Genomic DNA, 16,305 nt, shown 5'->3' with positions numbered 1-16,305 from the left:
GATACCATTTAAATAAAAGTTTATAAGATTTTTCTTTGATCTGGGTGCATAACGTTGTGTATATGAGACCATTCTACTAGGTCGAGAATCTCACCCATGTCCTCCCAATGCAGCTCATGAGACTCTTTAGACGGCAAGTCATGGTGGAGTAACAGAAAATAAAAGGTGGAGATAAGACCTCTAGATGAGGCTCTACGTAGGCAAAATGCCTCTAGAGGGGAGGGTTGACAGGGAGTCTTAGGATTTGTCTTACTATTATAGAGATGATGGCTCTAAAGATATTGATAAAACGGGAAAAGCAAAAGCGATTCTGGTAAAAAAGCCCCAAGGAACTATATCAGGGAGAAATTTGAAATTGTGTCTGGTCCAGTATGCAAAAAAACTAGGTTCTAGACCTGGAGGAAAGGATGGGTTATTCCATTAAGGTACAAATCTCCCTGGGTAATCAATTAGTTGGAAAGAGCATGTACAATATTCCAAGTAGAGAGCAAAAACGGAATTGTAGGGGGAAGTTGGTATAAATGAGGCAGGTCATTGGGGTCCAGCCAGAACAAAGCATAGGGAGATGTCATATGCATAAGGTGTGCTTCCACGAAAACCAACATCTTTGCGCGGATTTGAGAGAACGGCTTGTGTGAGGTGGGTGGCCAAATAGTATTTGTGGTGTCAGGGGAGAACAATGAATCTACGCTTAGAGTGGCGAAAGAGTCTTCTGGCGGCCTCTCGGGCGCCTGCCTGACCATATAAAATGTGAAATTCATGTTTGAATGTCTTTGAGAGTGGATGAACGGACCTGGACTGCGAGTGCCAGACACAAGTAGAGCAACCTGGGAAGAAGGTTCATCTTCACAGCTGCCACTCTGCCTATCCAAGAAATTAAAAGTGAATTCCTTGTAGTAAGCTCTTTTCTAAGAATATTAATGGGGGGATAAGCAACAAATAATTTATCATAATGTTTGGTTAGGTAAATCCCCAAAAGCTTAATTTCCTGGGCTTGGCAATTAAATTTGAAATAATTTGAGGTCAACATTTAAGATGGAGATAAGTATATAACTAGCACATAAATTTGGGTCTTTGTCATCTTTAGGGATTATCACCTTATGAGAAAGAACCTGCTGTCATTGGGACTTACATCTGTGGAAGCGCTGATGCTTCACAGTAAGCACAGAAAGAGACATTTCTAGCTCAATAATATGTTGTTTTTGGGCCCTTTTCGCATTGGAGTCCATACTCAGTGACTTTTTGGGCTTCCCAGATCGTCAAATGGGCGATATCTGCGTCTGAGTTACATTCCCTGAAGTTTACAATCGTCCAGGAGAATTTGTCCCTGTCCTCTTTTTTAGAGAGGAGCATACCATTAAGTGACCAGTAAGAGTGTGGAGGGGCCATAGCGCAGAGGTCAATGTGCAAAAAAACTGCTGAATGTTCCTAGCAGAACACGGGAGTAATAACGGAGGAATGCAGTAGGGGGGTGGCGGAGGTATCTATTAGTACATTATCTATACTAGTGTGGATATTATGTGGGGCAGAGAGGCGCTTAAAGGCCCATGAGGACGAATTTACGACTCTCCAGGAATCATAGAGGTTGTGTAGTTTAAGTAGGACAAGAAGTTTAGGCGACTCCTTAGGGGGTCTCTAGAGTGTAAGGGAAGAGGAAGATCTATCAAGAAGATCTATCAAGTATAGTGCTGAAATACCCCCCCCCCCCCTTTTATGACATGACCTTTAGCCATCTGTAGAAAAAATTTCATAAAAAAAGGTAAAAAGTTGCTCTGTCCCACATAGGCAAAACTATTGTCACTGGAAGCTGAGAGATCATCCCAGTAAGTATGGTATATCTACACTGATCGTCCAAAACTGTGGTCTAAGATGAAGGGCATATGCTTATGTGAAGGTTCCGCCAGACCTGGGTGTTAATGAGTGAAGTGCGTTTCTTGGAGCAAAATGATATGTGCTTTTAGACTTTTAATATATTGCATGGCCATCGTGCGCTTTTAATCTTAAGAGTCAGGCAGCACCTCTTTTAAGTTCTCATGATATCCGAAAATCAAGGTTAAATCAAAACAAAAATGTAAGTAATATTGGCTTCAACATAACTGTGTTAATCTTATCTTTATGTTAAACAGAGACCTAGTAGGGCTCAAGACTAAGTTCTAACCGTAAACCCAGTTTAAGCTCTAAAATATAAAAAAACCCTGAATATATAGTTCCAATAAACTTCAGGGGGTAAATGTATGAACCTCCGATTTCTTCAAGTCACCGGAAATCGGCAACTTTGCAGGTAAAATTTAAAGTGGCGATGGCTTGTAAAGGCAAACTTGCCTTTACAAGCCATCGCCCCTTTAAATTTTACCTGCAAAGTCGACGATTTCCGGCGACTTGAAGAAATCGGAGGTTCATACATTTACCCCCTGATCTTTTTTCTCCAAACTCTAAAATGGGAAGAATCCCTCACAAACCACCATTCATCTTTAATGGAAACTTACTACTCTCTTGGGAAAACTTGACACACTATGTACTGGGATATAGTTGCAAGTTTCTTCTTACAGTTTAAAAAAAACATGTGTTCAAAACATTTCAGATATAAGAGAAATCTTTTTCTTACTCAACAACAAGCAGCCTAAAACCTATATTGATATTAAAATATATAATTACTGTCACAAGATTGGGTTAAGGGTTCTGTTTCCTGGGGTAAACGGTTGAACTTCTATGCATCAGCCAAAGACATTACACCAGTCCCGTGCCTTGCTTTAAATAGCCTCAGCTAATTTTTGTCACACATTGCACCAGCTAACCTGTATTATGGTCATTGTTCTTACCGGTTTCCCTTGGTTCTCACTCAATATGTGTGACAGTTTTATTCACCAGCATCAAAACGAAACATAAACAAAATCCTAACCTGTCCGGCTTCTAACTAATACACAGGCACGCCCTCTCTGAAGAGAAGGACCTAGTGTCCTATACACGTGAAAAGTAGCAGAACATATTGATCATAAATTGCAATGTCTCTCAGGAAGCATCTGACCTCCTCCCCAGGTAATGAGAGAGTGAACTGCCTAGCAGCCTTTTAACAGCACCTCAGGAGGTGCAGCTCCTGATTACCAGCAACTTACTAGCTATTTGGAAAATCCAAAATGGGCCTTATGAATAGAGCTCACCCTTCTCTGTCCATTCATACCCCAGGGACCCTTACATCGGCTCCCCCTACAATCGAACACATCTTTTTGGGAAGCTTATACCCAAACACAAGCAATATCCCTGGGGTTTTTAAAACACAAACAAATGAAATTCAGTACTTCTATACCTGCCATTTACTTCTTTCCCAGTGCTTCTGTCCCACTACATATAACTTAAAAATAAACAAAAATGGAAAAAAAAAAATGGATATTTGAACACACTTTGGAAAACCTTAAAGAATGAAATCCCTATATGTTCGGTAATTCATATTCTGTTCATTTCCTGTACAGGTAATAATTATGTTGCATCCATCCAGTATGGGAAGCATCTCTAACAAAGAGTGCTCTCCATATTTTCGAATATTATTTAAATACGAGAATATTTAAAGACGAGAATTATACATGACATAAGAAACCCATCTGTATAAAGAAGCACTGTTTGTAACACAAGGTAGGCGGAAGGTTAAATGAGCATAAATATTTCATGTTCTCTGGGGAGAGGAATGGAACGCAGAAAAGACGTTTCAGAATAAATTATATATGCTTCTCACGGATGCATTGATTTAATATACAGAGCTTGAGTCCAATCTATTTATCCATATGTCCATTTTAAGAGTTATAAGTCAACTTTTTGATTTGTTTCCAAACAGTTTTACTGACTTCCGCAAGATAAGTTGAGGTACGGATTGTATATGACCAATGAGAGCACTGTGCTGGTTTGTCACCACTGATGCAGAGAACTGGTTTTCAGTTATGAATGAATAGTCAGTTTGCTCCCTGCATAGAAATAGCAGATACTTGTCAAATAAATCACTAAAAAGACTTATGATGCGACTCTTTATCAGTATTTTAACATCATAGCCCAGAAGTGTTCTGTGCTGGAGAAAACTGTAGACACACAAACAAGTCACATTAAACAACTGGTACACATTTGTAGATATGATACCAGTTACACCATTTTTGAAGAGTCTTTGAATAATTATGGCCAAATATTGTCTTGATACATGTTTAAGAAGCATTCAGAGCTGCCAAAGACCAGTTTACATCACATAAATTCAACTTCAAATGTAAAGTAGTATAAATCTAACTTATAAATATGGCTCACAAGGGCACTACAACACAGTCAAAATATACCAGCCATTTCCACATAAAACTATTGCACACCAGTGTCTAACAAATAAGTATTTATCTAGCTGAAAGTGTATCTAAAGCTTACATGAACTGTTATAATCACATTTTAATTCCTTTTTAAACTAGAAAAACACAGGGGGCCTCATTCATCAAGGAACGCAAACGGAACGATTGTGCATTGTTTTTCAAACAAACATGAATTAAGCATATGCACTTCGACATTCAACAGGAAGTTAATGTAAAGATATGTCTGTACATGAAAATGGATCTAGGTCCACTCTGTTCTAAGAGACTTACACCGCTGGATATGTCCAATGCATATTTGGACTATAAACTCACAAAAGAACAAACGGAACATAAAAAAACTATTCAATGAATGTCACCTGTTAATAATACAGTCATCAACGACCATACATTTAAAAATTGTTTTTTTTCATTTTTTTATGCATGCCAGAACATGCAAACACATGTTCTAGCATGTATACGCGACCATCATAACTAGTAATCGGCACTTATACCTGACCTGTAGCAGGTGCAGGTGAAATGCCCAAAGCTTGAAATGGACAATGCTAAGTGCGCTTAAGTGTGGCACACCCTTACTGTACATTGACTACGTAATACCCCATTCCCTTACCCGTTCCGCCCCTGAATTTGTGGGCTGTAGTAGACAAATTGGTCGATGCTGCGTTCTCTGGCATATGGTTTGAATCTGGACATGTGCAGAGTAATTTTACGCAAAATACAGCACGTATCGGCATTTATGTTTGTTACTGAATCAAGCCCAGAATCTGTGTCCAACCTCTCATTTCTATACAGTACTACATACTGTATATACAATCTCTTATTCATAAACTCATTCAGCAAGTCAAAAAACAGAAAAGTCAATATTTGCTGCATGTTTAAGAAAATCTCATACACTCACTCTCTTATAGTATTTGAGTACAGTTAAACAATGAGATAAGAAAGGTCACGTCAGGCACAGTGTAAAGAAAGATAGGGGTAACAAAACTAATTAACACATAAAATAATACTATTAATAATAACTACAACACTATAATCCAAGGAAATACACATTATTGCATTGTTTTGAAAGAGAAATGTAGATTCATGGGTCAGGTTCATAATAAAAACACTTTTTACTTGCCCACTTTATTACTCTGAACTGAACTGTTTGTTCAATATTGCTAAAATGCCTAAAAAATAAATGATTTTCATTTTTACACTCCGCTGGTTTAAAATATAAAGTAAATGCCACTGAGCAGATATGTAACTCTGTACTCTAAGGGGCACTTTTTAAAGGTAAATGTATTCTTATGTTAGTGGGTGCAAAGACTTCCCAGGTGTTTTCTTGTAAAGGTGCTATATAAGGGTTACAGTGTTTTGTGCTGATTGTCATGAGTTTACAGATTGCAAATTGCGTTGTATATGCACAAACCTTTTAAAAAAAGACTGGCACTATTCGAGAGACTGTGCATAGAAATCACTGCTAGTGGTGTGTTTTGAGCCTGTCTGCACCAGTCCCTGTTGAGCATGTGATGAAACTGAACCTCCCGCTCCTACCAGCCAATCAGGAGAGCACTTCAATTAGTTTCTAAAAACTCCAAATTGTTTTAAAATGACCCTATCATTCCTAGAAAAGTTATATTCGTTCATGGACTACAAAGAATATGATCTACATATCAGAAGATAGTAACAAGATATAGACATGGGAGCTGGAATTAGCAAAGTGTAAAAGCAGACAGCACAGCTCATTATCTGATCTTCTGAATGAAACGTAACTGCACAATGATGTAGGCTATTGACATGGTATTACAGCAGTACTATTTCATCATCATCATCAGTTATTTATATAGCGCCAACATATTCCGTAGCGCTTTACAATTGGGGACAAACGTAATAAACTAATAAACAAACTGGGTAAAACAGACAAAGAGGTGAGAAGGCCCTGCTCGCAAGCTTACAATCTATTAAAATACAGCAGCCATAGTACTGCAACGCATAATCTTATGAAATATGCTAAGTTGATTATCATTCATAAACTACTGAACACATAGCACATGATCTCAAGAATTAAGGAATTAATATGGGGAAATATTACAACAAGCACAGAACAGGAAAGGATATGTATAAATACCAAGATTAATCTTGTCTATAAAATGATGTATTTCTCAATAGAAAATGTTGATATAAATAAACCTTACAATCAAACCTATATATTCTGAAAAAATATTGATCGACCAGAGAGTTTTTGATAAGTTTGGTAATCAAATAACAGTAATGTTTTATCATCACGTAAATTATTAAAAACTTATAAATCATCTAATCAGATTCTGAAACATCATAACAAAAATAATCAACTCCCACATCTGTCATAATTGTGATCGTGTCTTAAAACGCAATATTGTTTATTCATCAAATGTCCTACATTGATCGGTAGGATCTTACGATTTATGTCCCAGACCTACTAAGAAAACACAAAAAGCATCATCATAAGATTGGTATAGCACACAATGTCAGAGGGACTGATTAAGTCCTACGGAATCCTCAGACTCAAAAGTTATTCATTTCTATGGCGTCCTTAACCCTGGGGGGAAACAGATCCCCCCCAAAAAAAATCAGTAGGATTGACATTTGCATAAACAACGTGATCCTATTAGCTGCTCTTTGTGTGTATTTAATTGGTATGATCCCTTGTAATGTCAGTCCACTTATTTCCCCATTGTGATGTCTATATGTCAGGAAGATCAATTGCTGCATCACTAAGGACTGTTATAACGAGATAATGAGCTGCACTGTCAGCTTTTCTGTGTTGCCAATTCTGCTATGATGTTTCTACTTCTTGTCACTACGTATCTACTAATATTATGATCATATTATTCGTATGCTATAAAGAAGAACTAAGAATGACAGTAAAATCTTTAAACAATATGGAAATTTTATGAGCTAATTGAAGCGACAATTGAAAACTGCAATATGATTGGTCGGTTCTATGCTAAACCTGACAGGGAGAATTGAAGTCTAGATTTCCTCTGATGAAACCGCAACAATATAGTACGGAGAAACGTGTAAGGATTATCACACTTATGGATGTTGAAAACAATACAAGAAAAGTGCTAACCTCTAGAAGGGGCAGTCTGTACAGACATAGGGGCTGATGCAGAGCGGGACATTTGTGTAGCATAGCTTGCATGAAATCTCTCTGCGCATGCCCAGACTGTCGGCACACGTGTGTCCGTCTATGCAGAGTAGCAAAAACACGTTCTAACGTAGGGCAAATACAATAGAGGCCTGTAAAAGCAAATGTGGCTCAAGCAGACCTGCAGAAACATGCAAATATGCCTGTTAGGTGGGAAATCTTTTACATCTGCTACAGGGCAGGTACAAATACATGCTGGCGGATGACTTAGTGGTGGCTAAGTGGTTAGCACTTCTGCCTCACAGCACTGAGGTTGCGAGTTCCTAGTCTCTCTCGGTCTGTGTGTTAGGGAATTAGACTGTAAGCCCCAATGGGGAAGGGACTGATGTGAGTTCTCTGTGCAGCTCTGCGGAATTAGTGGCGTTATATAAATAGCTGCTGCTGAAATAAATATTGAAAGCACTAATATACCAAAAAAATATCATATATGTAATAAAAATTCATGTAAACCATTGATAATAAAACATGATCTTCACTGACATTCTCCTGTGAATTAAATCAAAAGATGACACCACATTAAAAATTCATATGCAGGATTCTTGTAATAAGCAGAGGAAAAGGCAAATACCACCAATATCAATTTGCAGGAATTCTGGGGAATTCTATTAAACTAATACAGGATTGGGAAGTTTTGAACATTCACTATTACCGTACTAATATTTTGTTGCGCCAGCTGCTCCCCTGACCCAGTGTCTGTTAGTTACCTTAATAACGACATGTATGTATGGGAAGAGTGGCCACTTAAAAGATTTTTATTGTGGATAACAATCCAATGATAAGATATCATAAAGGATTTCTGGAATTAACAAAATTTAAGCAGAATGTGACTATTACGTAGTTTAATCTATGTTTATTACAAGAATCTTGGATATGAATTTTTAATGTGGTGTCATCTTTTGAATTAAATCACAGGCGACTATGTCAGTTAAGATCATGGCTTATTTCTAATGTTTTATATGAATTTTTAATAAATATTTGGCATTTATTTGCATAATAGAGCTTTCGATATTTATTTGTATATTGTTTTATTGTACAGGGCCCAGTACCCTGTTTTTAGAGAGCAGATTGCATAGACACTGTTTTAGTTTATTATTTTATTATTAATTTTTTTATAGTTTAGCACATTGTTTTGGTTCCTGTAAACACATATGCTACCAATACTGAGACGGGCACATTTTGAGATGTCTATGGCTCTGCATATGGTCGGAAATACGCTATTTCTGAATGCTTTTTTTTTTTTTTTTCTTTTTACTCCCATTTTCCCAAGAGCTCTGCATCAGTCTGATACAAAGGGGATCTGTACAAGTAATACTCCCAATAAAGAAAAAACAAAAAGATACCATACCAGGGGCAAACGCAGGATTTGCAGAGGGGGGTTTCCACACCACGCCGCCAGTGGGCGTGACCAGCATGCATGGGGGCATAGCTATAATTTTAGAGAGTGCTTGGATGTTCTCCAACTCTACCTATCCCCATAATATACATGGACAATGCTGCGTGCACTACTGTTAGGTACATATAGCTCTCTCTTTTCGAGCAGAGCCGTGTGAAGCGGCAGCAGGGTCCAGCCACCTGAATTATACAGTGACCAGGCCCGGCGCTCCCATTAGGCAACCTTAGGCAGTTGCCTAGGGCGCCGGGACCTGCAGGGCACCGCTGACTAGATTTTCTAATCTAGTCAGCGGTTCAGCGGCTCGAGAGAGAGATGCACAGCAGCAGCGGCGGGGTGCATCTCACACGTCAGTGATCATGTGATAGTCTGCCCGGCGGCGCCTCTGAGGTATCACACTGTCTGTCACAGACAGTGTGAATAAAGTTCTCCCATCCCCTCCCCTCTCAGCATGCATCGCACGGAGCAGCTAGAGGAAGAAAAGGTAAGTAACATTTAATTATTCCTTTATCTAGAGAGTTGCGGGGGCAAGGGGGCGGCGGCAAAATTTTGCCTAGGGCGCCGTGAACCCAAGCACCGGCCCTGACAGTGACACAGGGTGGGAGGGGGCTTTCCAGGCACTAGGAAACCCCCCTCGGTTTGCCTATGCATGCAGAAACAAGAGGAGTATTGGTGATAAATAATCAACTTTATTAGAAATTATTACAAATATTTAAAATATTATAAGCAGTTTGAAAAAGTAAATATTTGAGAAGTGTAATGCTGTAAGTGTATGCTATAATAAGCAGGGAGATTAGTTTCTATCCATACCAATAACCAATTATAGATACATTTCCAAAAATCATAGGCTACTTTTTGAAGGTTATTAGTTTTATAATGTGACTTATTGGATGATCCGATATCCTGCGCTTCTATTGTGCTGTTAAACTAGAGAATAAGGATGGGTTGGGTAATCCCACAGTGGCAGGTATTAGGCATAATGCTCTCTCAGCAATACTGGATTCTCTTTTGAGATATTCCCACACCAACATTTATCAGGTCATACGGAACATTGTATTTTTCGGTGGTAATCATTTTAACTATTACGATAACACCAACACAGAGGACACCTACAATAAAAAAAAAAAAAGATTGAGTGAACAAACGACAGGTACAATGACAGACTTACCTGAAAAACGACTGTGCAGATCTCCAATGCCAGCACCTCCTTCCGACTGTCCAGTTCTCCAGCACCACTGTGTGACGTCAGTGCGCCCTTCATGCCTTTCAATTTAAGGGACACTGTTTAAATAAGGTCCCGACATTGCCGTTTTAAATTGAAAGGCATGAATGGCGCACTGACGTCACACAGTGGTGCTGGAGAACTGGACAGTCGGAAGGAGGTGTTGGCATCGGAGATCTGCACAGTCGTTTTTTCAGGTAAGTCTGTCATTCTACCTGTCATTTGGTCATTCAATCGTTTTTTTTTTATTGTAGGTGTCCTCTGTGTCGGTGTCATCAGCATCGGTAACCCGTACCCCACACGTATTTTTAGTCTCTAACGAATCTGGTTCACATTATTATTATTATTATTATTATTATTATTATTATTATTATTATTAATATCATCATCATCATTTGTTAGGCGCCACAAGGTTTCCGCAGCGCCGTACACAGTACAAACAGTAGACTATACAGGGTGAAACAGTACAGAACAATAAACAAAAATACCAATACTTCAGAAACTCCAGGCAATAAACACGGAGAAGAAGAACAGGTAGGGAGACAGGAGGGAAGAGGGCCCTGCTCGTGTGAGCTTACATCCTAAGGGAGGGTAAACAGACCTGGCACAAGGGAAGCCAGATGAGGCAAGGGGGAGAGAGGGAGAGCGAGTGGAGGAGATGAGGGGGTTATGTGGATGGTATATGGGCTCATACATGACTACGATTATAAAATCATCTGTCCAGAATTGTAGCTGTTATCAAATTATGTGCCTGCATCTAAACTTATTCCAGTTCACATGTGCTGTAAGAGTAACAATGAGTACCTAATCATATATTCGGAGATTAGCCAGTATCTGCTACTGTGCTCATGTTAATATGTAACAGTATTACTGTGTAACAAAGTAGTATTATTTTACTAAAGCAGCACATGAGTTTAGCTGATACACACAGATGCAAAGATGGATTGTGTTATTTATTAGCAAGACGTAATAAAGCAATTCAGATTAGCTCATATATTTTGAATGTACATTTTTCCAATGTATACAATGAAGTGCTTTGTCGTGTTATGTTCTTTCTTAGACCATGGGTATATTTACTAAACTGCGGTTTTAAAAATTGGAGATGTTGCCTATAGCAACCAATCAGAATCTAGCTCTCATTTATTTAGTACATTCTACAAAATGACAGCTAGAATCTGATTGGTTGCTATAGGCAACATCTCCACTTTTTCAAACCCACAGTTTAGTAAATATACCCCCATGTTTCTCTATATTTAGGATACATATATCTGGCACTATCAGAGAATCTAAGCTACTTAATTTAAGACAAAATAAACGATACCGCTGTCTTATTTAACTAGTTATATAGTTTAAATAAACAAATTCACAGTCAGTGAGTTGTTCTCGCTAAGTTAAGCCAAGATTTCCCATATACAGTATAATGCTGAACTGCTTTTGGGCTATTGGGAGACAGGTAAATTACACTTTGATTTACCATTCCTATTATCAGGGCCATCTTAAGAGAATTATTGGTACCCCCCAAAGCAGTGCACTGAGACCCTACCTACACAACCACTTACGGGAACAAAAATGTAAATTATCGATAAACTTAAGCTTATATTTATCGGTACGTCCAACAAAATCAGTGGTTAAACATTACAAAACATGCTGTACAGCAGAGATTAATCCACACAAACGTATGGACAATATAACATGAGCCTTGAAGTTGAAAAACAAAATTTCAATATAAAAATGGTACTCAGCTGGTATATCATATAGACAGGGATGGTACAGTACGAAATTACTATTAATTATTTATTATTAATCAAGTGTTCAACACAAACATGTGTGACATTTATTTGCAGAGAATTGCTTCAAAAATTGATTTGTGTTGATTTTGTCTTGCTTGTGTACAATTAGTACGTATACATTGTTTTCGTCAAGGTCAAGATATGTATTCGCAACAGCAAAATCGCATGTACAGATAACCGCTAATGAAGTGATTAGTCCACCTAAACATTTTAATAAAGAGGGTGTGAGGGTTCTAAATAAATCTCCCGGAATAAAATACTGAAAAGTTGGCAAGCCCCTATACTCATGGGGCCCCCGGGCAACTGTCCAGCATGCCCATGCGTTAAGAAGGGTCTGCCTATTATGCCCAGTATACGTGCCACAAATATCAGGCTAACGTGGATCCTGGGTGAGCCTATACTCGATCACCTTCTGGGGATTTCTCTATAAATCTATTCATTACTATCTGTGCAGGTGAAATGCAGGGAGGTGCAGGGGGGCACATACACAGTGGAGATAGCCGGCCAGCTGTCATGACCTCATCACACATGGATGGCACACAGTAGTCCACGTGTGAGCGATTAGCTCAGGTAGTACTTGTGTGTAATGAGAATTGTAATGGGAATTTTAATGACATTTGGGAAACACAAACAAAAACACACAATTAAGCTATTTATACACATATATAAAACAAGTAAACAATTCAGAGTAAAGGAAAATTCATTATATATTTTGCCATCTGTGCTACTGTTTTTTATGATATGTAAGATTGTTGTTGACGATTTATGTTAAAAAAAAATATATACATAACATCTCAATGAAAGATACATCTGTGTGCAATCTTTCTTGATATAAGTATTATTATTACTATGATGTGTTAATTGCAATTAAGCATATATGATTATTTATTTGCACTGTATGAATGTATAGCAGGATATGTGTTTAAGTGGTGGGAAGGAAACTACATGTTGAATTTTTTCTATGAATGAGTAGTATATAGTAATATATACATCTAAGACAGATTTAAATTAGAGCAAAAATAAAACTGTATTTCTCAGGTTTAACGGAAAACTACCTTTGCGATTGGTTAATAAGTGAGATCAGTTATAAATAGTTAATACATGGTATTTAACATATTTGCCTCTCTATTATCCCTTTAAAAGTGTATATTCGTTGGGTTGTGGGTTTGCTTCTATCTGTGTTGGGAAAAGCGACGTTCTCTCTCTAGAAGAAGGAACCACATACATATTTATAATTTGATGCTATAATGCTGTTTGACAGATCACAATCCAATGATAAATAGTGCTGTAAACATGACATTAGATAGTCTTACACCATGCATAGACCAAAGTGCTATAATTTATGGCTCATAACATGCTGCACACAAGAACTGCCGTATGCATTACCTGTCTGTTCTCTATGAATCCTCTTATACAATATATGAAGTGAAAAGTCTCTTGACACAGAGTTTATACTATCGTCCTTGAAAACGCCCAGCGCTTCCAGAGGCAACTGCTGAAGTGATTTGTCCGCCAGCACTATAATACAATCTCCCACATCAACTGATGCACCTGCAATAATGGAATGCATTAGATTACATGGAGGGAAATTTATATTATCAGCAAACAGTCTGACAGCCAGTCACAAAATACAAAGTATTTTCCCTTAGAGAAAAGCAGCAATGTCCCATTTACCAGACAATTTGGTTGATATCATAAAAGTATAACAGGGGAGATTTAATAAATAAGCAATATTGACAGTTGGAACCCCAGAATGTACAGTATGGTAGGCTGCAGGCATTGTCAGGTGCCGCCCTGATCTCACAGGGACGAACTGTCTCCCCGCTGACTGCCCGTTGCTAGGCAACGAGACCTGCCTTCCACTTCATAGATTGAAGCGTCCTGTTGCCTGGCAACAGACAAGCACCTTCCAGCAGTTCTTCTTTCATCCCGTTTTTAAGCAACTGGGCGATTTCTGTCTTCTCTGCAGAACGGAAGCTGGGAGCTACATTGTCCTTTCCTCCTTCTCTGCTTTAACTGACCCCACTCTAGGCCTTCTCATGTGCCAGAATATCAATTGCCTGTGCTCAGGTGCTATTGAGATTTCTATACTCCTGCTGCTATTTGCATTAATCTTGGTTTGACCACTGCTTCTATCTTGACTCAATTTCCTCTTCTCGAATTGGCATCTCTGAATCATCTGGTTTTGACGTTGGCTATTCCTGACTACCTGCTGCTTATACCTTTGGCACCTGCTCAGTCCAATTGGTATTGACCCGGCTTGTTCACTTGTTACCCAGCTAATTTTGAGCTACCTCATTAGAACTGTGCTCCAGGGCCGCGGCCTGCATGCAGCAATCCCCATAACTCCTTGCGGGGGTCTCCGGTGAACACGGGGAGAATTAAACTCTGTGTCTCCTGGTTCAGTTATGTCAATCTAGCAGGTACACCCTGGTGGTGTCTTCATTTGATTAAGCTTTCAAATCCATTTCCAGCGTGCAAGTTACAGGCAAAAAATAAATCTAAATTTACCATTATAATTTTTTATTTTTTTTGCATCAATTGTTAAAATAGAATAAGTAAATGAAATACACACAATTGTATTTATTTGTATAGATCTACAGAATCTGGGCCTTCAATAAAATGTTTACCGCTTCAGATCATAGAGCCACTTTCATATTAAATTTGACCGTGCAAACTAATTCAAACAAAACTTTGAAAAGCTCCATCTGTAATGGTCGTGAAATATGAAGCAAACAATTACATAGTTGTGGTAATTGGACCATGGTATAAAGAAGGCCTTTTGGATTCATATTGTATTTTAACCCTCACATAAATTAAGTATTAAGTATTTGGTTTGCGATTAAAAGTGTGATAATATAACTGGAATTAAAGCTGAAGATTATTTGATATGTAACGGGCTTTCTACTTTCAGACATCTTGAATTTATTGGTTTGCAAGTGCATTTGTGCAATTTTAATCAAAACACATTACATCATCATAATGGCTTCCTTCTGTGCCTCTAGGCCACGTCTTTATATGATCAGGTGGAGTTGTTTACTCTGGGAATATTCTTAGTTCAGCTTTTGAACCACTGAGTTTGAGGTGATGATACAATATATTTAGTAAAAGCTGCAAGAGGGAATGGTCAGGAAAGCACAGGGATAGAGTATGTAAATCATACTTGATGCTGTTGCTGGTTTCTCCTCTTTCTCTCTGGACTTTGCTCTAATGGAGCCTGTTGTTGAAAGCAGTGGGGATGGCTGCCTACAAACCAAAAATCACAAATTAACAAATGAAAACTTTCTCCACAATAAAAAGAATAATTTATATACAATTATTATTGTAGCCCCGCCACAAAATATATCCAATCTGCAAATAAAACACTTAAGCATTGCATTATATATTACAGCAGAATGTTTTCTGTCCTCAACAGCTGAAATTGCTTAAGTTGCAACAAGAAAGGGCTTTACTAAATGACATTTTAGAAAAGAGAATAAGAAAATCTGCTTTGTGTTATAAGTCTCACTTTTTAATTACAGTTGTCTACAAATTAAGTATATTAATGTTAAAATAAAAGGGGCGTGGCCTGGCTGCCATCTCAGCTGGACGTGCTGCAGGGGAAGGCTGGCACATTTTAGCCCAGGGGGCAAGACTTGACTCAGCAGCCTATTTTAATGGGGGAAAAAAATGCAGGTGGCTCAGTGACCCAGCCCAAGTTAGCTCACTATGGGATCGGCTCGGGGGGCAGATGTCCCCTAGCCCAGCCTGCCTCTGACATGCTCTCTGAAAACTCCGCCATCACTTAATCATCAGGGTCGAATCCCTTGTTTTATGGTCAGTTTCCCCGGCCCACAGCTCCTTTACCCCCCTGTGGCTGAATTTGCAGTGGAGCAGTGGTGCCATCCCAACGCACTCAGTGGCTACAGCTCCGTCATATTACCTTGGTGATAAGTCCGTGGTTTTTCCTGTCTTTGGCATATCCACCTGACCAGAGCAACCTCTCCAACGCTGCCTATAGGCACTCTGGCCGGCTCCCTGTCTGCTTCACCCGGACTTCAGGCCCTATGCGTCCTCCTAGACAGTGCACGTGGAGTGAATCTCCCTAGGACCACACTGTTGGCTCCCTTGACGGGTAGGCACCCTGTTGCCATGGGTCCATCCTGCTTGCCAGATCCCTGTGGGTACTCAGTGATGGCTGTTGTTCACTCTCACCACCACTATATTGCCTTCCTTGGCACTGTCACCGCCAACGCATTACAATGCTGCCCTGAAGCACTCTTGCTCGGAGATGCCTCCTATCATTCAGGGCCCTTGCCTTCTGCAGCTGCTATTCCAGCGCATGAACCCAGAAAGCACATGACTCTCATCAAAAAGGATTGGGCTTTCCTGCTCCAACTCACCTGCAGGACACACTGGGG

At 39.0% G+C, this 16,305-nt stretch overlaps 1 protein-coding gene across 1 annotated transcript in view; it reads right to left on the bottom strand.

Moving 5' to 3' along the window:
* The window catches only part of CFAP46 (cilia and flagella associated protein 46), a 182,671-nt gene that overhangs the window by 27,882 nt on the left and 138,484 nt on the right, over positions 1-16,305 (bottom strand). The window contains exons 49-50 of the mRNA XM_075178258.1: positions 15,069-15,151; positions 13,292-13,456 (exon numbers count right to left, since the gene is read on the bottom strand). Coding sequence (XP_075034359.1) covers positions 13,292-13,456; positions 15,069-15,151 — 248 coding nt within the window. The remainder of the gene's footprint in view (positions 1-13,291; positions 13,457-15,068; positions 15,152-16,305) is intronic.

This window comes from Mixophyes fleayi, chromosome 6 (assembly GCF_038048845.1).
Source record: "Mixophyes fleayi isolate aMixFle1 chromosome 6, aMixFle1.hap1, whole genome shotgun sequence".
NCBI classification, from domain to species: domain Eukaryota; kingdom Metazoa; phylum Chordata; class Amphibia; order Anura; family Limnodynastidae; genus Mixophyes; species Mixophyes fleayi.
The sequence above is the reverse complement of the archived record's forward strand: the minus strand, read 5'-3'. Positions and strand labels throughout refer to the sequence as shown.